The sequence below is a fragment of the Nilaparvata lugens genome, chromosome 2 (assembly GCF_014356525.2).
Source record: "Nilaparvata lugens isolate BPH chromosome 2, ASM1435652v1, whole genome shotgun sequence".
Lineage (NCBI taxonomy): Eukaryota > Metazoa > Arthropoda > Insecta > Hemiptera > Delphacidae > Nilaparvata > Nilaparvata lugens.
The window spans coordinates 40741698-40764576 of record NC_052505.1 but is presented as its reverse complement, the minus strand read 5'-3'; the positions used below and the strand labels follow the sequence as shown (position 1 = coordinate 40764576).

The window sequence follows — 22879 nt, the reverse complement described above, 5'->3', positions numbered from 1 at the left end:
ACTCTTGTACACCTTACTCAATTTATTGAAGACAACTCTTGCTTTTTCTATGCAGCATCTTATTTCTTTTGTGTTATTCCATTTCTCATTGATGATGGTACCCAGGTAGTTATAGTGTGAGACTCTTTCTATTGCATTTAGATTGATAAACAATTGTACTCCACCTACATTCTCCTTGCTTATTACCATGAGCTTTGTCTTATTAGTGTTGATTTCTAAACCATATTGCGAACTCTTTTCCACCACTTTGTCCATCAACTGTTGCAGACGTCATCTGCATACCGTATGTTGTTCAATCTTTTGCCATTCACTGATATTCCTTCCTCTTGATCTTCCAGTGCCTCTCCAAATATACGCTCTGAATACAGATTGAAAAGGATGGGCGACAAGATACATCCTTGTCCAACACCTCGCAAGATTTTCACCTCCTCTGTCTGCTCATCTCCCACCCTCATAACTGCTGTCTGGTTCCAGTACAAATTGATGATGATGTTCAGGTCTCTTGAGTCAATGCCACTGTCTATGAACACTTCTATCATCTTATCATGCTTGACACGATCAAATGCTTTCTGATAATCAATGAGACATGCAAACACATCACAATTCACGTCGCGACACCTCTGGAAGAGGACCTGCACACTGCACACCAAACAGAGCTTCTCGCGTTCCAACAGCGTTAGGGAAACCGAACTGATTAGGAGAAATTTGCTGCTCACACAGTCTGTAGATTCTCCTATGGATTACCTGGGAGAAGGCCTATAGATAATTTTAATTTTTAATAAAACAAACTTTTATGACGGGAGTTGCTTTTATCAATTGATCCTATTCTACAAGACTAATTTTGTTTGTATATCGGACTGATCGCGAAAACTGCTTAAACAATTTCGATGAAATTTTAATAATTCAATATGATAAATAGAGGGTATTTTTAAAACTTCAGAAGTGTCCGTTGTGGAATATGTTTGCAAAGAATGAGGAAATTCGGCCAAAATTCAACTTGGGCGAAAGGAAGGGGTCATTTATTAAAGCGGCTAAATAGCTGTTGTTGCTTTTCCTGAAGTAAAAATATATCTATAAACATAGAAGTAAGGCGCTTTTCCCATGAATCAATTATTCCCAAACATTGATTGTTTTACGAAAGAAAATAGAAGGTAGCTTTCGATAAAAATATTGAAGAATATGCATAACAGTTCGTTGATATTCACTTGAAACTGCAGTATTCCTCATTAATAGCACCAATGCTCCCCATTCAGGAATATAATGGGTTCGCGAAAAAAAACTTTACTTTGGAACAGGTCTCAACTCTGGGAAAATTCGCTGAGGTTCCTTGAGAAAGGATTATTGGTCCCTCAAGTAGCAGCTGATCAGAAAAAAGTTTCCCATAGTCTGTTGAAAACGTAAGAGAGTGTGAGCAAATGGAAAAGATTAATTTTAATAGCTGTAGTTGAGTTACCAAATTTGGCGACCTTATTTTGAAACATTGCAGTCAGTATTCATGGAACATCTGGAAGAATAGGTTCAGGAAGTGACCGGATGATAGCAAAAGAAATTTAAAATCGATCTCTCCAAACATATGGTATGTTCATTGTGAGGTGATAGAAATGCGAATAATTTCTTCAGCTTCTGTTGTATTGGTTCCTCTGTTGCTCTATGTTTGTACGCAGCAATAGCCTTGAGAGAGCCAGTTACACTGTCTGTCTAATTAATTAACTGTCTGATTAATTCCTAATCCGGACTAAATACCACGACAGCCAATCAGAGAAGCCTTCTATTAGAAAAACCCTGCTCTGATTAATTGTCATGGAATCTGATCATGATTGAAATTGAACAGGCTTTTGTGCTACTGGGCCTGATATTTTCATGTTTCAAAATCAGCTAAAAACTAAATTGAAAAAAAAACATAATAATCCATCAGCTGCTTCTATTTCCTTTCATGATGTCATTACATGACACAAGACAAACCTATTGATATTGATAGATCACAAGTAAATACTGAAGTTGTCAATTCTGATAGAAATTGAATTGAGTTACATATTAATTTAGGTACATCCAAATTTTCATCACTAGCTTTTGGTTTCAAGTGAAGATCAAAGAAAGAAATCATAGAATGGTAGTCAATAATCAAAGTATTGAATAAACTCTATTCAGATTTATGCAATTTCACATTAGAATGATCCAACTTTAATATTTATGATAGCCTAAAGTTTAGGACATGAGAAATCAGCCACAATAAATGTTACTCCAACTATTATGAATGGACTCTTATGTATATGAATGGACTTCTATGGATGAAAGAATCAGTGGATTGGCTGCTTTCACACTTTTGGCTAAGTGAAACGAAAAGTAAGTGATAGGCTATGTCAAAAATTCCAGAATAAGCAAAAGATCCATGGATACCAGAGTCAACAAATTCAAATGAACTTAATTTGGAATGTCATTCTCAATTGCATCAAATAAAAGCAAATATAGCCTGATAACTGTCAACGGGAAATATCAATTACCAATTAATAAAGTCAAGGTCGACTCTTGAGCCCCGCCAATATTCTACAAAATTCGCTGCAATTAGTCTACTATTCTACAGAGCACTACAAACACATCAATTAATTATTAAAATGATTTGACTTAATAATTTTCATGCCAAGTTGTGACCTAATCTCAAAAACGATTATAACAATTTTTGTAGAATATTTAGATTATAAATATTCCACAAAGATAATCTTATCCATCAATTCCCGTAGCGAAGCACGGGTGCCCTGCTAGTACATAAATAAAATTGATAATATTTGGACAAGAAACTCATTTTTATATTTAATATAAACAAATTATTAGCTGAATTTAAGCAAAAAATGTTGAATTCAACATACGATGCTTCACATTGTAACGTATTTAAATTTGGATGGATAAATAAAAATCCCTAGTTGAAAGATTTATAGGTCTAAGTGGAATAATAGGCTAATATCGCCAAAGAATGATAACGTTAAAGATTAGATAATATCAGACATCCTGGTTAAATTGTACAACAGCCTAATAGAAATGGAAATAATTTTTGCTACCGGTATAATATTATATAAAATATTAAAAATTTGAGGTTAGGCATAAAACATCTACTGATCGGCGACCTAATGATTGACCGAGTCGCACAACGTAGAATCTGACCAAACACTTTGGCAGAAATTTATTGTGGCAAAACAGTATGCAACTTGAGGAACTAAACGTTACATGTGGCAAATTTTTGTAATTCAGGAATCAATCTATAACCTTTATAAAATTACTTGGCATGTAAAAGGCATATTAAAAAACCCCAACAAAAATAATTAAATGTATTAAGGAAGTAGGAGGTTACTGGGCACATAGCCCAGTCAATGAAGGTCCAAAAAAGGAATTTCGATCCGAAAATTAAATAAAAGCTGAATTTCTCACCATCGATAGAACCCTCCCAGAGGGTCATTCTACCAAAAGTCCCAAGAAATCCCCCTGGAGCTTTCACCCCCAGCCCCCTAAAACATGAAAAATGCAGGTAATCACGGAAAATCAAATATCTCTGTAACCATTGATCGGAAAGAGTTCTATTATATCTCATTCGATTTGTTAAATAATGGACTACAATATCAGTCACATTCATTTTCCAATAAAACTAACAGTTTTCTTGATAAACTAATATATATGTAAAAATTTAGGGGGGTTGCGATTTGATTTTCTTGTTTTATCCGATTAACTTCGAAGCAAGTGATTTAAAAGAAAAATGAGGCAAATAATTAATGTAGTCACTTCCATTGCGAATCCATTGATGTATATTGTTACGTATTTGCGATTTGATTTGACGCCGTGGAAGGGGAAACAGCCGACGCGGTACAGCGCGGCTGACTCTCTTCGCCATAGTAAACAGTAAACAGGAAATCAATTATCTCTGTAACCATTAATCGGAAAAAAATCTATCATATGTCATTCGATTCGTTACATTATTGACTAAAATATTAGACGTATTCATTTTCTCAATAAAACAAACAGTTTCCTTGATAAAATAATATATATGATAAAATTTAGGGGTTTTTCGATTTGATTTTTTTGTTTTCTCCGATTAACTTTGAAGCAGATGATTTAAACGAAAAACGAGCCAAATAATTAATGTCGCAAATTTCATTGCAATCCATTGGTGTGTATTGTTATGTATTTGCGATTCGATTTGACGCTGTGGAAGGGGAAACAGCCGACGCGGTAAGGCACGGCTTACTCTCTTCACCATAGTAAACCAAAGACCTTAAAGATGCATAGACTCACACGCAGCGCTAGTGTCGTACTTGGAATTGAAATCCGCCATTGAGGGGGCAACCCATAAGATTATTACATACCAATGCCACCAATGCCTTTGTGATCTATAGTATTACAAATATATAGTATATAATATCTCGTGCTAAAATACCCCAATGGCGGCCTTCAATTTCAAGTAAGAGCTATCATTGGGAAGGCATAGGCATTGTGGGTCTATATTATCTCTTTAAGGTCTTTGTAGTAAACAGTAATATACCTCTAGTACTGCTTTCTCAGTTGCATCTTATTTACACTATGGCGCTCGAAACAATCAATTTCGTCCATTGTTTTGACATGCGCTGAAACTAAATTTCCACCTTTTAATTCTCTAAATTCTAAATATTATAATTTTCGAGATTCAACCAAGTTGATTACAGTATACAGCTTTCATTGCTGGTTCTGGAGATCAGTATTTTCTACGTGAATTTATTATTTTAATGCCACTATTACAATACAGTCATCATTATTGATGTCTATGTTTTGATTGAAATGTGATAATTAACTCATCATTTCGTTGTTATTTATATATGTGCTTCTAATTATGCATTCTATGACAGACAAAGATATTGTTGCAACCGATAGATATTCATACTATTACATAATATGATAAATATTTATGTATACGATCATAAATCTATGTTACAATTCATCATAAGTTATGAATGTCAAATACTGAGATAAATCATAGATTACAATAGTGATAATAGTGGCAATATCCTGAAAAATCATATAGCGTGCAGTGTTTGCTGTTTTCCACAGTTAATATTCTCCAAGCCAAGTTGATAATTTACCTACAGTTGAGCCAAAATATATATGACGGCTGAGGCATAAAAATTATACATTGGGCTTGTTGAGTTGAAACTTTCTATGATTCTCTCTGTAAAAGTAGCTTATCTTCCGTTCTTACTAGTTGAATCTACATATCTAAACAGTCCAGTATGAAAATTCAGTGGATTCTAAAGATGAAAGCCATGCAAAAATACAAATTAAGGAAGAGTAAGCATTTATAAGAAGTAGGAAAATCATGAAAGTGTTTTACATTCTACCCTCTTAATCACAAGTTGAACAAGTAGGATAGAAAGTTGAATATTCAATTTATTGAAAACTAGATGTACAGTCCATTGGAGATGGAAAATTCGTAAAGAATCATGAATCAAGTACAAAGTAGCCTACCGTGTATTAGATGAATTGAAAGATGATTTATCATATTCTATTATTTGTTATCACATCAATGCTTCAACTCCACTCATCTTGACATTCATTACACAAGGGCCTCAATGAGAACTTCATAAATGGAAGTAAAGCATGAGTAGAATCATACTGGAATTAGAAGGTTGGTAGAAGCTATTCTTGATGTCGATTAATGTTGATTTATATTGGTTTTGCTTCGGGCACCAAAAGAATAGACCAATTTTTTTATATGCTGAAGCATTAAAACTAAATCTATTAAACATGATTTCTTATGACTTGGCATTCACAGACTTAGTTGGGTGAAGCTATTTGAAAAATGTACGGTATCTGATTATCAATATTATAGTTTTCACAGCATTCTAGTTGATTGTGATCATTGAAGGGTTGAAGTGAGTTAGTTCAAGTGAATTTTAGTACAAGTATTTTGTGGTTATGATGGGCTCTTCTTTATTTTCTATCGATGTTTTACTCCAGTAGAGAAGATTGAGAATGTTAGTTTATATTTTAAAAGCTTTGAAGGTACGGTAACATGAATTTGATAAGCCCAGTATTAATTAATAGATGTTTTTCATTGTATCGCTTGTATCAATGTTACATGCAATATTCATCACTATTCTCTCAAGAATTAGTTTGTTATGAATTCCATGATCTTAAAATTCAAATTTAAATGCTATTTGGATGACGTTCACATTCCATTTGTTTTTTTTACAATAATTGTTACATTGGAGAGTCAAGCAATTTAATCCATTTGGAAGTATAAAAGGAAATCACAGTGCAAATTGAACAGTGGATAGTAACTTTGATTCAGTTGCTCTATTCATTTCGGCTTGATACTATCATTTTTAATTTGAGTTGATCAGAGATGTGCATTGTATATAATGTTTATATTTTAGTTTGACTAATCTCCTATCACAGTATCGCTTTCATTCATAAACATGATAATCCCAATAAGTTGATTACCTTAAGGATGTAGCTTATCTTACGTTGAACAATACAAAGAATTTTCATTAAATTACCGTAGGTACTATTATGATGATCATTGGAATTTCTGCCTGTGGTTGGAAAAAGTCATATTGAGAGCCTCGAAATTCGTACCTATTAGAGAAAGTTGAATTATCACTAGAATTTTTTCTATTTTTTTCAAATACCTTTCACTTTTATTTTCTAAAATCTTTACTTTATTTTATTAAATACCTACCCTCTTATTTCCTTTGTTCACCCGATCCGATGATACTCATTCCATTATCAAGACTAGTGTTTAAATTATAAAAAGTAATCAAATAAAAAGAAGAAACACAAAAAAGCTATGAAAAGAAATTTTGAATCTTCATTTTTCACAAAATAAGGATAAGGTGAAGAAGTCGGACACGTCATAATCTACAAACTTCATTGAAGAACATCAACATCTGAAACTAGAGTTATCAAATTGTGATACTACGTGTGACTCGTATTGAGAAGACACACTTAAAATTGATAAATTCTGTGGCATACAACGAAAGCCTGATTTTTATCATCAGCGTAGTTAAATCAAGACAATTATAATAATCTGTAGAGTATTGAAAAGTGGAAATCTAGATTCAGAACATGTCTTAACAATAGACAAAATTGATTGTTTCGAGCGCAAGAGTGTAAATACGATGCAATGTAGAAAGCAGTACTATTACCTACTGTTTACTGAAAACTGTTTACTATGGTGAAGGGAGTCAGCCGCGTCTGCTGCTTCCCCTCCCACAGCGTCAAATTGAATCACAAATACATAATGATACACATCAATAGATTTGCAATGGAATTGCCGACATTAATTATTTGGCTAATTTTTCTTTAAAATCATCTGCTTCAAAGTTAATCGGAGAAAACAAAAAAATCAAATCGAAAAACCCCTAAATTTTTCATATATATCATTTTATCAAGGAAACTGTTTGTTTTATTGAGAAAATGAATACGTCTTATATTGTAGTCAATAATGTAACGAATCGAATGACATATGATAGATTTTTTTCCGATTAATGGTTACAGAGATAATTGATTTCCTGTTTACTGTTTACTATGGCGAAGAGAGTCAGCCGCGCTGTACCGCGTCGGCTGTTTCCCCTTCCACGGCGTCAAATCAAATCGTAAATACGTAACAATATACATCAATGGATTCGCAATGGAAGTGACTACATTAATTATTTGGCTCATTTTTCTTTTAAATCACTTGCTTCGAAGTTAATCGGATAAAACAAAAAAATCAAATCGCAACCCCTCTAAATTTTTACATATATTTTAGTTTATCAAGAAAACTGTTAGTTTTATTGGGAAAATGAATGTAACTGATATTGTAGTACATTATTAAAAAATCGAATGACATATAATAGAACTCTTTCCGATCAATGTTACAGAGATATTTGATTTTCCGTGATTACCTGCATTTTTCAACTTTGAGGGTGGCTAGGGGTGAAAGCTCCAGGGGGATTTCTTGGGACTTTTGGTAGAATGACCCTCTGGGAGGGTTCTATCGATGGTGAGAGATTCAGCTTTTATTTAATTTTCGGATCGAAAAAACCTTTATTGACTGGGCTAACATGAATACTGTAATAATTTGCATGCACTAATCAAATAGTGCCAATTGATAGGCGGCAATAGTGAGCCAGTTCAAATATATTTGTATATATTTCTACAAATGATAAAAATTTGTAAATTATTGTTGTACAGTTTATATTTTGTAAATGGCCCGAAGGCAAAGAAATTATGAAAGATGTAACATAAGTAATAATTTAATAGTTTGGTACGATCTATTTGAGTCTTGAATGGCGGAGGAACAGAATATTTAAATTTTATGTAAATTTGGAAATCGGAAATAAAAATTGTAAAAATGAGAGAGGAGAACCACCACTCGCCTGCCAACTACCACCATGAGAGGTCACCGAAAATTATAGAGCGCAATACCTTACTGTACCTTTAAATAATTTAAAGTTAAATTGAATTACTAAATTTTCTCATAAGACTTTGTGATGCTAATGTAAAGCAAAATTCATTTTTGAATAATTTTATAACCCCTTGGAAGAGACGACTCCGGCTACAATAATCCAGGACCACCAGGAGTTTGGGTCGACACCAGCAGCTCATAGAAAATTCTGGCTCGTGAGTGAAAAATATTGAAATAGTGATAGGGCACCCTCAGTGCTTCAAAATTAAATAAGAATCAAAGCTAGCTCGTCGAAAGGGTTTTTTGTAAATTAAGAATTTGGTAAAAATACTTGCGCAAGTAAAGATAGTATAAAAGGTATTTTATTAGATAGTAACGAATCAGTCCATATATCAAATGAGTCATCAATCAAAGAATACTAAGATCTAGGCTGTTAATACATTATTTATATGATCATTAATTTCTACAATGTAATTTGCAATAATTTAATGTAGCTCTGATTCACTAGATGAATTGATCTATCTATTCCATCAGGTGCCGAATCTCACACCCTGAGATAAAAAAAATATATTTATTACAAAGAAATCTATTAGAAACTATAGAATTTAATATATATATTTGGATTACTAGTTTGTCAATTTATCATGCTGACTTGAGAAATTTAGATTCTAAATAGAATCGTCCAAGTTGACAAGTATCAGCAAGCTGATATCGAAGCTGCATGCAAATAAATGCATATGATCATAAAATGAAAGCACATGGTAGCATTTCGTGCTATAGAACTTAAAGAATAGTATTGGCCTGTGATATTTTATTGATTTCAATTATTGTTTTGTCTTATATTATATATTTCTGTCGCTCCATATATTTTTGCTCTGATTTATTTTTTAGATATTTGTTAATAAATGTATCAAATTTTTTATGGTGTATGATTTTTTTTATTCCTCTATACTGTAGGCTATAAGCTTTATATATATATTTTTTAAATAAATTATCAGTATTATTGTGGAAGCTCATATCTGGGCCTATAAAGATTTTTATGAGACTATATCCTAGTAAAAACCACGACCTGATTTTTATAATTATTAAAATATTTTTCATGCTCTACCGATTGATGCCAAGCAGGAGGCATTTCGTTATTTAATTATAAAAAATAATGTGACAACATGTACGTATTTGAAATCTACTAGATGCATATTTCTTTGAAAAAATATGTTTTCGCCACACTTGGATGTAATGAGCTGGTTTACGTGCATCATATGGAGGCCGAAAGTGATTGTTTTCCAACCAGGCCGGTAAAACTTTATGGCCCTAGGGCTGTAAAATGACCTTGAATAACAGCTGATCGTGTCCGATCTCACAAAAATCATAGAGAGATAATCTCATAACGACTGTAATAATCTATATAATTATGTATTGTGAATCGCGGTATTATGTCTATAATATATTTTATAAATTACTGTTTCATAATTTAATATTTATTATTGTGTTTTTTATATCAAACAATAGAATACGATGATATATCCATAGCCTCAACAATATAATGTTGGCTGCATTGTCCATTGTCAGAAAGGTACGTATCGCAAGTATTTAAAAGTGAAGAATCGAATTTGAAATCAAAGTACAATAATTGTATCAATATTTAAAAGTGAGGTAGAGTAATAATTGTTTCTTTTTTATTATCGAATTCCACTTCTTAATGCAATACAATCAACAATAATAATAAGAAAATACAGCAGAGATCTAAAGTTTAAGGTGAGCCTACTGGTGAAACTCAGCCTTGACTAAAAATTCCTAGTAATTTTTTCGTAATTCATTATTAAAACTTTTAGATAATTTTTCTTCAATATTAAACCATATAGAGAAAACATTAGGCCCACTCAAGATTGAATCTTCGAATGTTTTCTCTATGATTCAACTATTTTCAGAGCAATATTTTGTTGTGAAAATGCCAGCAAACCGGCTTCAAATTTGCCGCTATACACTATATTATAGTAGCCTACATACGTTACCTTACTTACAGGCCTCTACAATCAACAATACCCAATGGCCGAGAGCGTAAAGGCATAATACATCAGAACTCAAAGCTCAGTGAATTACAAACATGATCTAGGTTCGAACCTTGGTCAATGACATTTTTTTTGTTGATGAATTTCGACTTTTATTAGCTATTTTTTATATTAGTTACCGTAATTTAAATTTCAATCAATTTTTTAGATATATTTGAGACAAAACTGTGAAATATGCAATTATATTAATTTTTAATCACATTATTTCAAAATAGTAATGAAAATTCTATTCATCCATCTATCCATGAGATATTGCACCAGGCGCAAAGCGCGAGCTATAAAAATTCAAACAATTATTTGAAATATTAATAGTATAAAAATATTGTCACTATTGTAAATTATTAATTAGTAATATTGAATTTAATTGACAGTGAAAGTAGTCATAACCAAGATTCAAACTATCAAAATACGCTGTTTGAATTTTATTTATTTTCCAATTTCTTATATATTGGGAAGTTTTTTTTTGGTGTGGCGAAAAATAGCGTTCGCAACACGGGCAAAAATGTATTTCCGGCTCTCAAACGCTTCAAGTTCTCGACTTCGTCTCAAACTTGAAAACCGCGATCTCGAGCCGGAAAACGTACATTTTCGACCCTAGGTGCGAAATATACTATTACTAAGGCATATGAATTTGATCTCGGTGTTGAGAAGGCCTACAGTGTGAATATCGCAGCATCACATCAACAGTTGATGGTAATTGTATGAAGGAGCATCCCCTGCTTGTGGGTCCCACTTGCTGCATGAAATCGGATAGGCACAATTATATGGGTGGTAGAGAGGGGTGGATGCACGTCATAGTGACAAATGAACTCGGCAAAAATTGAAAAATTCAAAATGCAATTTTCAATCTCGTCAAAAGAAATGGATTGGATGGAAGCCATCTTCTCGCATCAGGGACGCGTCTTCAGGGAAGAAGGTAAGGGAGGGAGAGAGCTGAGGGCTAAGGGCTTAATAGCGGGTCCACCCACATCGTTTCCTCCCGACAACCTCAGATATTGGAATTTGCGGCGCGGGTTGGAGAAAAATTGAATTCCTGTCGCCCTCAGAAGCGCGATCAAGCGTTAGTTAGAGAGCACCCTCTAAACGCGCCGCCCGAGTAGAGTCACTGCACTCTGTTGCGTAATTGGGGTGATGTGTGACATCCAAAGCCAACTCGGAAGCCCATAGAATCTAGACTAGTGACCGCAACAAACAATTTCTCATGAAATGCAGTAATTCTGCTTAAGTGAAACATACCTCCAATGAAAGTTATGAGTGTTGATTATAAGATTATAGAGAAGTGATATCTCTCAAGTTTTCATGAATGGAATCAGTTTATTGCTGTGAAATTTTCATGAAAAGTTCAAACCCAAATGGAAATTATTGGTGCTGGTTCAAAATACACTTTTTAGTTCTTCGGATGTAGTTTCACAAAAACTGACTTCTGCAATTATGTTTGTTGCATATTAATGCAATTTGGTTGTTAGCTTACATTATTGAACAATGTTATACACTTCTGATTGTGATAATAATGTGTACAATTATGCATTGGAGATTGGATAGCTGTATTAAGAATAATGAAGTATCAAATGTGTTAAGACATAATAGTTTCTCCCCTGTACACTATAGATAGGGTCTATTGGTTTGAAAAAACTTGACACCTACAATGATAATATAATGTTAATGCTGTTGAAAAAGATTTTTTGTGAGGCTGAAGCTAATAAAGAAAAGAGTGAATTTATTCCAGTTCCAAAGTATTAATAAGGAATAAGGATTGAGTTTTCAATGGAATATCCTCCTTTGTTAATTCAACACTTCAAGTTATCTAGCTCTCAATGCTGATAAGCACAACGAGTTGATTTTTGAAAATTCAAACTGTCTGCTCATTTGCAACTTCTTTCATACTTTTCAATCGATCTTGTTTGAGGAACAAGTTTGGATAAAAGTTCATTTGTTACAGATTAGAACTTTGACGTCTCTTTTCTTTTCAGCGAACTTTTCTCTGAAATTTAATATCAATACAAAAACATCGATCAATTGAAAACTTTGCTTCGAGCGCCAATCATTCAGCAAAATGCACGTGAATTGATCAATCGCATGGCAGTGACTCGGGAAAATATTTCGATGAGAACTGTTCAATTAAGAGAGATATCGAAGAGCAAATTTCTTTGGAATTAAGAGCGATGAGAGGGAGGGAGAATAGACTGTGAGTTCCAGTTTTTCAATCGATGAATGTGAATTTCAGAAGAATCTGCGATGATTTTCTGTCAAAGCTTCAAGAGAAGTTCATCACAAAGGGGAAATTATAATCATCACAGAGATCGACGACCAATTTCTATTTCCGGGATGTTTGTGGAAGGGATGAGTTAAGGATACAAGTGGACACACTGAGTTGGACTCACCCTGGACGAAGGATGTCTGGGCGATATTGATTTGTCTTTCCTATGAGTCTTCAAGTGCCTCAAAAACCTCGAAAAACTCGTCTTCTTCTTGCCAGGTCGTTCTGAAATAACAAAGAGAAAATAGTTAATTTATTGGAGTCTATAATCTGCAGTAGTAATGGACAGAAGGTAGGGGATGAATTATGATGACATCAGATATTCAGAATGGGAGGTGATGAATTCTTTATTCATCATAAACTGCAACAAGAATGGAATTGTAGTAAGAGTTTTAAAATTCAAAATTAAGTATTTGATATATAATACTAATATTGAAACAATTAGACGGCAACTTATTTATCTAAGTACTATAATAATCAATAAAATTCCGGATAATCATCTCAACAATGCTAAAATTACAAAGAAAATGAAGCGGGAAATCATTAATTGGATAAAAAGCAATTATTTTTTTCAATCTTTAAATTATTCTAACCGTTTCCTGGATCGTTAATTCACATACTATCTTCCCTTCCCTCAGCCATGCCTATCTACCTCCTTCTTCCACTTCCCTATCACACACCCTTCCCTTTCAGTTATACCTTACCTGCCTATTACATGGGAAACAATAGTTGACAAGGTATTTTCCCCCTCTTTCTTCCAGCACACATCATTTTAGCAATATCGTCTTTTAATGTGTTAATATCATTGTTACTGTTATTGTTATTGTTTTGTTGTATATTGCCTTTACTCATTGTATTTTTGTTTGTTGTGAATAAATTGAAATTGAACTTGGCTGCTTTTATACTACCAGTATACTAGACACCAAGTGAAAAAACCATGTTGAATGTTGAGGAATTGTATTATATTGATTGGGGGATAGCACAATTATACATTTCGATGGATACATTTGCACAAATATACACTTGAAGGATAAATGAGAATGTACAGAATGTTTACCTTACTCATTTTCAGGTTTGAAATGACAATAAAATCAAAACATACCGGAAATGCTGCTTGAAGGATAAATGAGAATGTACATAGTTTACCTTACTCATTTTCAGGTTTGAGGTAGGGCATAATATGAATTCAGTATTATTCAATTGTTAAGAAGTTTTCAATCAACTCCAAAACATAGTTCAGTCCAAACAGTCTATTATTCTTATTCTATGGTCCGCAACTCCTACAATAATAAATTGGTCCTCTATTTTGCTCACCAAGTAGGAACACTTCATTTTGATTAACTATTAAATCGGGACTGAAATTTTCCACTAATTTTAGAGAGTCAAAATTTGCAAGAATGTTGCCTATTAGAAATTCAATACATTAATTGTTTATTCAGAGGAATCAGTTTATCAGCTAGTACGATGTCTGACTTTTTAAAGTGAGTATTTACTTTGGAATTCAAACTGGAACTATTGAAATAGGTAACTTACCATTAGGAGGGAATTCGTAGAAATATGCGGATCGCGGACTTAGACAGCTGAAACAAAAAAATACAATTATTATACATATGAAAGTTTTCATTGTAATTTACGGAGAACGTAATAAGTGATACGTGACCGTATAAGATACTTGTTAAATTGAGTATCAGTACTGAACCTGAGAGTGTGCTAACATGAAAAACTTTCTTTATCTAAATTTCCAAACTATAAATCCAAAAGTGAATCCCTGACCGTTCTACAATGTTTCTCGAACAAAACATTGGAATGAAAGAAAACAAGTTCAACAGAGAAGATGATGGATATCAATGTTCTACCGATATATTCACCAACATACAATGAAATATATAGTACAGGTGGCTACTACATCAATAAAGGTGGTACACTGCCAGGAAAAACTGTGGATAGGATTCGAAAGTAATAAATTGATCGACACGAGATATTAAAATTAAAAATTCATCGCCAGTATCTTTTGCCTGTTTGAGGTCACGTGTTCAATGTTGCATTGGTGGCGAGTGATGATGGGGGGGGGTAGGATTGGTTGTGAAAAGGGTAGACGATAGCTACCAGCTAGCATCAGACGTAATAAATGTAAATTGCAGCAATAAACCACCTTCAAGAGTAATATTTCTGTTATCAATGCGCCGAATGAGACCGTTAATCAAAGGGGCTGAATGATTTATTTGTATTGAGGATGAATCAATGATACACAAACTGTAAAAAACAGGAAACAGGGAAGGAAATGAGGGGATAATTTTTCATGCTCGAAAGGAAAGAGACAATGTTTCAGAGTCTCTGTTCGGGACTGTACCACCGGCAATTAGGGGATGGGGGGCTGCTTCAGGGGGAGGGGGTCTGGCTACTAGAGACATAAGGAGGGGTGGGGCAAAGGGAATTCCATTTGAGGTCTGCCATCACCATCTCATCTAAATCCACGAATTGGACTTTCCCCCTGCAGTTTGCCTACTAATGTACGCAACCTCAAGTCATTCTCGTTTCTGCTGATCGATCCACCTTGGTTATTACACGCGCCGCTCTCTCACACATATCTGATACCTCCCAATGCTTCTCTCATTAAATGCTTCTCTCATTACAATATCCATCGAAAAGGAGTTAAATTTCTAATTTATTTTCGAGAGTAGATGAGCCAATAACGTTATCACCCAGCAATACAATTGATAGGTGATAAAATAATTATTCTCAACATTGAAGATGAGTTGAGAATTTCTAGATTTTTCTTATAACTGTTTCTTCTAACTATATTATAGCTCTTTATTTCTAGCGTTCTAATAACTCATTGTCCTCATAGTATATTTTTTAAGACTAGATAGAGAATTGGAAATCTGAAACCAACCTGCTTGAACTTAGAAGGACTGTGAATCTGAACATGAACCATGTTGAATTGAAACATGGACTATTTTTGTGCTGCCATTCTTTGAATAATTTTTAGATGATTCCAAATTATTTTATTGCAGTTTTACTATTTTTTTGTAATTATTGTAATTGTTCGATTGACAAAAATTTTTGAATTTTAATCTATAAAAATGTGCATCTGTAGAGCATCCACGTAATGACTGAAATATTGCTCTTTTGAGGTTTACTCCAAGAGTTAAACTCCAATACAGAATAAAAACCAATTCCTAAAGCGAACTTAAGGTATGACTATGATAAACAAATATTATTACCAATTATACCTCATTTGAGAGTAATAATTGTATGTTTTGTTGGAGAAGGTTGAGAATGATGAATTGTAGACAGACAGCTGTGAAAATGGTGGCTTGATAAGAGTAATTGGAGCAGCATGAGCATGAGCAACATGGAGCCGGGGAAAAGATTCACACATAATTCAATCCGCTGGAGACAGTGATACATTACAACAATGCATTAGCCATTGTGCTTGGCAGACACAAACTTGGTAAACATCTTATCTTCTCGTTAGAGCTTTCATATCAGAACGTTAGTCTGACATCAGCCGAGCAAACAAGTTTCGAATACTAGGATTCTCATTCTATTGCGAAGGAATGAAGAAGACTTGCTGATAACATGTAGTGGATGGAAAGTGCGTGAATGAAATTTAAAGCCATTATGATAACATTTAGATGTTAGACGTTAGGGAAACAGAATACGTTTCAAAACGTTTGAGTTTCCCGTAGGATTTCAATTCCCAAATCAGCATGGATAAAATATATAATGTAATGGATTACGGTTCAATAAAATATTATTCAATACACTCATAAAATCAAGTTTTTATACAAAAATTACGACCAGCAAACTCTATTTATTGTGAAAAATGTAAATAAAATGGGTTTCATTGTCAACAGACGATGAGAATCCTATGTGTTTCGAAAGCATGCTCCAGTCAGTAAGTGAATATTTTATATTTTTCACAAATAATCTGCAAGGCGATTCCAGTGTCAAAACTTGAAAAATATAGCAGTCCGTAATGGATGGAGAAATTCAGGAATAACAATTGAGTTGTGATTAATTCAATTTTCAATGGAGAAAAAATAAAAGAAAAACAGCCCAAAGTCAGGATAGCTCACTAATCAATAATATTAAAACTTTCTTATTAATTTCTTGGCTAGAAGTTTTATATTTTGGATCTCATGTGAATGAATTAATCACACTATAGAAGACTTGATACTAAAGATACTACAAGATTTATTCACTTGTTGGATTTTTTCACCAGCCAAATTAGAAACGTTTTCCTATACAATATTGGAAATCCGAACTATAGAACTTGCACAATTATTGAGAAAAATACATAGTTATTCAATGTTTTTCGTCGCTGAGGAATCAAGTGCCGGTGGTGGTTCACGAAAAATAATATTGATTATCAAAACAATCATGACTATCAACATAATCTGTATTCTCATCAATTTCTGGAATGATTTCAACAACTCCAGCAATCATTTTGCAATTTCAAATCAAACATTAGATTCAAAAAATGATGAAAAACTGTGCATCAGCAGCTTGTTGATCAAGAGGCCAGATCACAAAAGAAAAAACTTGCATCAATCTGGTCGGGGATAGGTGCGCTATTGAATCCGACATTTCGCCAATGTTTGATACGTGGGAAATGGAGTCCAGGAAAAAACAGAAAGAAAGAAAATACGGTAACTCATCGAGAGACGAGCGATGATGATTTTTGTTTGTGTGAGTAGAAAGCAAAAAGCAAAACTCATTGAACGGGTGATGCGATGTCGAGAGGGAGGAAGGAGGAAGGGAACACCGAAGCCTCAATGGTGGTTGGCTGGTTTTGTACAGTAATCAGACCCGAAAAATACACTCTTGTACCTATTGAAGTCAGCCATTACACCACGAAAAAAGAATGGTTGGTGGTTGGTGGTGTCACGTCACAGCATCAGCATACCATACAAAAACGTGAAAAGGGAATCATGAGAATTGGACAAAAGTAGAAAATATTACAATTTTCATACATCGAGGAAAAATCATCAAAGAACAGGAGATGAATATATAATATCTTTGATCTCAGTTCTCATCCAAAAGCATAAAAGCATAACACAAAGTGCAGAATCATTTTTCTATCAGTGAACACAGTGGTAATTTTTGGGGAATGACCAATAGAGTAAATTGTGATACTCGAGAGGAGAGATTTTTCTAAAACATATCGTCAAAGACATGCGGTGGGAATCAAATTACAGTACAGTACTATAATTACAAATATGCAATCAGCAATCATTCTCCTTTGAGAACTTGTATTTCATGCATTCGTAGTAGAGAAGATATAAAAAGTAGTTCGTCCATGTTGCTTCAAACTATTTATAATAGGAATCTGAAATGATTTACGATATCCAGGTTATTAAGGAAGTTTATTTCTATTAGGAATGCCAATATGACATTAGAAAGAATTCTGAAACAAATGTCTTTGTTGGACCAACAAAATATCCAAAACGCACAATAATATATAGCTCAACCGAAAATAGAAAAAAAAAACAAAAGGAAGAATATCAATTCGTTGAAGAACTAGTGAAAAATTGTTAGTTACAATTACTGTTTTAGTTGCAATTATTAGAATTCTATTGAAAAGTTTCATGACTGAGAAATCTAAATCTCTAAATCTGCTGTAGTCGTTATTAAACCGGAATTGAGAATTCAATTTTTTGAATGGCAGCACAGTAATCAGTGGAGGGTCGTGCTTTATGCAATCGGCGCAAGCTTGAAAATCTTGATTTTAGAAGCACGATACGAAAATAAAATACAGCAGAAAATATTCTTTCCACTAAGCCTAAATTCCCTTCATTTGTCTTCTTTCCATCTGAACACAGCGCTGCTGTCAAAAGACTAATGATATGACTTCTGGAGGGTTTTAAATGAAAAACAGAAGCACAATTCCTGGAAAAAAAGTATTTTACTTGGGAGGTATTTTGATGAGAGGTAGAGAAAGTTTTGACAGGGCGAACGCGATAAGTCAACTACGATTAAGTGTTTCTCATGCAAATCGAAAATGAAACTTTATTGCAAAGTACAAAGCTGGAGTGGAGGCAGATAAGAAAACGAACTTGGACTATTATTCTGGACTCGAATTCCGCCGGCTGCGCTACACAAAACATTCCCAACAGGAAATTTACGACCCTAAGAGGAACGGTGAATTCATTAGGCATAAGGCCGTCTATATATCATCCAACGACATTATTTAATACAATAAACAAATTCCAGCCACTTCTTCTTCCTCTTCTAGATTTTCTTTACTTTCACTTTCTCGCGTTCGCTTTTCCTCCATCTTCCGTTTAATTAAGTTTCGTTAATTATATTTACGAGGAGAGAGCTAAAGAGAGAGTGGCCCATTTTAAACACCAAAAGAGAAGTCGAAATATAATTAACTTTTATCGCAACTTTGGAAAGACGTTGAGGTATGTATTTGCTCACTTCTTTACTATCGAGTTTTCAATACTTCTGCAACTGCTTCGTCACAATATTTTCATTGCAATATTGCTTTCTCTTATACAGACACACTGTAGCTGGATTCCACATATCAGCAATATAGCCCAGTCAATGAAGGTCCAAAAAAGCAGTTTCGATCCGAAAATTAAATAAAAGCTGAATTTCCCACCATCGATAGAACCCTCCCAGAGGGTCATTCTCCCAAAAGTCCCAAGAAATCCCCTTGGAGCTTTCCGCCCCAGCCCCCTAAAACATGAAAGATGCAGGTAAACACGGAAAATCAATTATATCTGTAACCATTGATCGGACACAGTTCTATTATATGTCATTCGATTTTTTACATTATGGACTACAATATTAGTTATATTCATTTTTCCATTAAAATTGACAGTTTTCTTGATAAAATAGTATATATGTAAAAATTTAGGGGGTTGGTGATTTGATTTTTTTGTTTTCTTCGATTAACTTCGAAACAAGTGCTCTTAAAGGAAAATGAGCCGAATAATTAATGTAGCCACTGTCATTGCAAATACATTGATGTATATTGTTATGTATTTGCGATTCTATTTGACGCCGTGGAAGGAGAAACAGTCTACGCGGAACGGCGCGGCTGACTCTCTTAGCCATATTAAACAGCAAACTGGAAATTAATTATCTCTGTAACCATTGATCGGAAAAAAATCTATTATATGTCATTCGATTTGTTACATTATGGACTACAATAATAGTTATATTCATTTTTTCAATAAAATTAACAGTTTTCTTGATAAAATAATATATATGTAAAAATTTAGGGGGTTTGCGATTTGATTTTTTTGTTTTCTTCGATTAACTTCAAAGCAAGTAGTTTTAAAGAAAAATGAGCCAAATAATTAATGTAGCCACTCTCATTGCAAATCCATTGATGTATATTGTTATGTATTTGCGATTCGATTTGACGCCGTGGAAGGGGAAACAGTCGACGCGGAACGGCGCGGCTGACTCTCTTAGCCATAGTAAACAGCAAACTGGATATCAATTATCTCTGTAACCATTAATCAGAAAAAAAATCTATTATATGTCATTCGATTCGTTAAATTAAGGACTACAATATAAGTCAGATTCATTTCCTCAATAAATCGAACAGTTTCCTTTATAAAATAATATAATGTAAAAATTTAGGAGTTTTTCGATTTTATTTTTTTGTTTTCTCCGATTAATTTCGAAGCAAGTAATTTTAAAGAACAATGTAACGAATAATTATTGTAGTCACATTCATTGCGAATTCATTGATGTTTATTGTTATTTATTTGCGATTTGATTTGATGCTGTGGAAGGGGAAACAGTCGACGCGGTACGGCGTGGCTGACTCTTCACCATAGTATACAGTAAAATACAGTAGTAGGCCTACGGTACTGCTTTCTAAGTTGCATCTTATTCACACTATGGCGCTCGAAACAATCAATTTTTTCTATTGTTTTGACATGCGATGAAACTAATTTTTCACATTTTTATTCTCTAAATTCTCTAAAATCATTTTGTTGTTATATATGAGATAAATTTTGCATTCTATGACAGACAAAGATATTGTTTGCAACCGATAATATAAATAGTCATACTATTACATAATATAATACATATTTAAAATATGTGTGTATGATCATAATTCTATGCTAGAATTTATCATAGGTTACGAATGTCAAAAACTGAGATAAATCATAGATTACAATAGTGTTAACAGTGGCAATTTCCTGAAAAATCATAGCGTGCAGTGTTTGCTGTTTTCTACTGTTAATATTCACATTTTCACAAATGTTTCACATTCAACCACAAAGTACCCTACCGTATAAGATTAATAATTGAAAGATGATTCATCATCTTCTATTATTTTTGTTAACATATCGATTTTTCACCTCCACTCGCATCTTGTCATTCATTACACAAGGTTGGCAGAAGCTTTTCTTGATGTTGATTGAAATTAATTTTGATTAGGGCACCAAAAGAATAGATCATTTTCTATTTGAAGCATTCAAATTAAATCTATTGAACATGATTTTTTATGACTTAGCATTCACAGATTAAGTTGCGTGAAGCTATTTGAAAAATGTATCTGATTATCAATTTCATGGTTTTTATACCATTCTAGTTCATTGTGATCATTGAAGGGTTGAAGTGATGAGTTAGTTCAAGTGAATTCTAGTACACAAGTATATTGTGCTTATAATGGGATCTTCTTTATTTTCTATTGATGTTTTGCTCCAGTAGAGAAAATTTAAAATGTTGGTTTTACATTTTATAAGCTTTATAAATAATATAAATTAACGGTAATATAAATTTGATAAGTCCAGTATTAAATTAATCGATGTTGATTTTCATTGTATCGCTTTGTACCAATGTTACTTGCACTGTTTGCAATTCATCACTATTTTCTCAAGAATTAGTTTTTTTATGAATTCAAATGCTATTTGGATGGCGTTCACATTCCACTGGTTTTTTTTACAATAATTGTTACGTTGAAGAGTAATTCAATCCATTTGGAAGTAAAAGGGAATCACAGTGCGATTTGAACAGTGGATAGTAACTTTGAAATTCAATTGCTCAATTCATTTCGGCTTGATACTATCATTTGTAATTATAGTCGATCAGAAATATGCATTGTATATAATGTTTATATTTCAGTTTGACTAATCTTCTATCACAGTCTCGCTTTCATTCATAAACATGATAATCCTAAATACGTTGATTACCTTAAAGATGTAGCTTATCTTACGTCGAACAATGTACAATAGAAACAATTTCCATTAAATTACTATTATTATGATCATTGGAATTTCTGCCTGTGATTGAGAAAAAGTCATTTTATGAGCCTTGAAATTTTGTTATTTTCACTATTTATTATAGCTACTGTACATTGATTTTTGTGATTATAGAGATCAACTACTTTATTCTGAATCAGGATAAGGATAAATAGGGAAATTGTGAGATGGGGATGACATCCATAGTTAAATTTACATAGCATCAATTTGAAAGCTCTTATAATAATGATTTAAACGGAACTGCGATTCTGGCTTGGTATTGCCTCTTCATGTTCAGTAAGAATAGAAAGCTTTAGAGTAATTTGTTCTCACTATATATGATAGATAATATTGGTGATATTTGGTAACATTTGTTAATATTTGAACCGAATGTGCAACAAATTAATCTACTTTCAGCTTGAAAATTTTCAACTTATCAGGAGTACAGTGTTATCATATAGTATCTCAGGTGGGCCCACCCTTTTATTTATCTTTTATTTGTTCACGTGATCTGATGATATTCATTCCATTATCAAGTATTTAAATTATAAAGAGTGATGAAACAAGATAAAACGCAAGAAAAACTATGAAAAGAAATTTTGAATCTTCATTTTTCACAAAATAAGGATAAGATGAAGGAGTCGGACACATAATATATTATGAAACTTCGTTGAAAAACATCAATATCTGAAACTAGAGTTATCAAATTGTGTTACCTCTGACTCGTATGGAGAAGGCACAATTCAAATTAATATAATAAATTCTGTAAGCAAACAACGAAATCCTGATTTTTATCATGAGCATGGTTAAATCAAGAAAATTGTAATATTTTTTTAGAGTATTTGAAAGTGAAAATCTATATACAGCGCATGTCAAAACAATAGAAAAAATTAATTGTTTCGAGCGTCATAGTGTAAATGAGATGCAA

At 33.2% G+C, this 22879-nt stretch overlaps 1 protein-coding gene across 1 annotated transcript in view; it reads right to left on the bottom strand.

The window, feature by feature from the left end:
* LOC111055637 overlaps positions 1-22879 on the bottom strand; it is a 364687-nt gene that overhangs the window by 68119 nt on the left and 273689 nt on the right. Inside the window, exons 4-5 of the mRNA XM_039420075.1 lie at positions 14267-14313; positions 12858-12958 (exon numbers count right to left, since the gene is read on the bottom strand). Coding sequence (XP_039276009.1) covers positions 12858-12958; positions 14267-14313 — 148 coding nt within the window. The remainder of the gene's footprint in view (positions 1-12857; positions 12959-14266; positions 14314-22879) is intronic.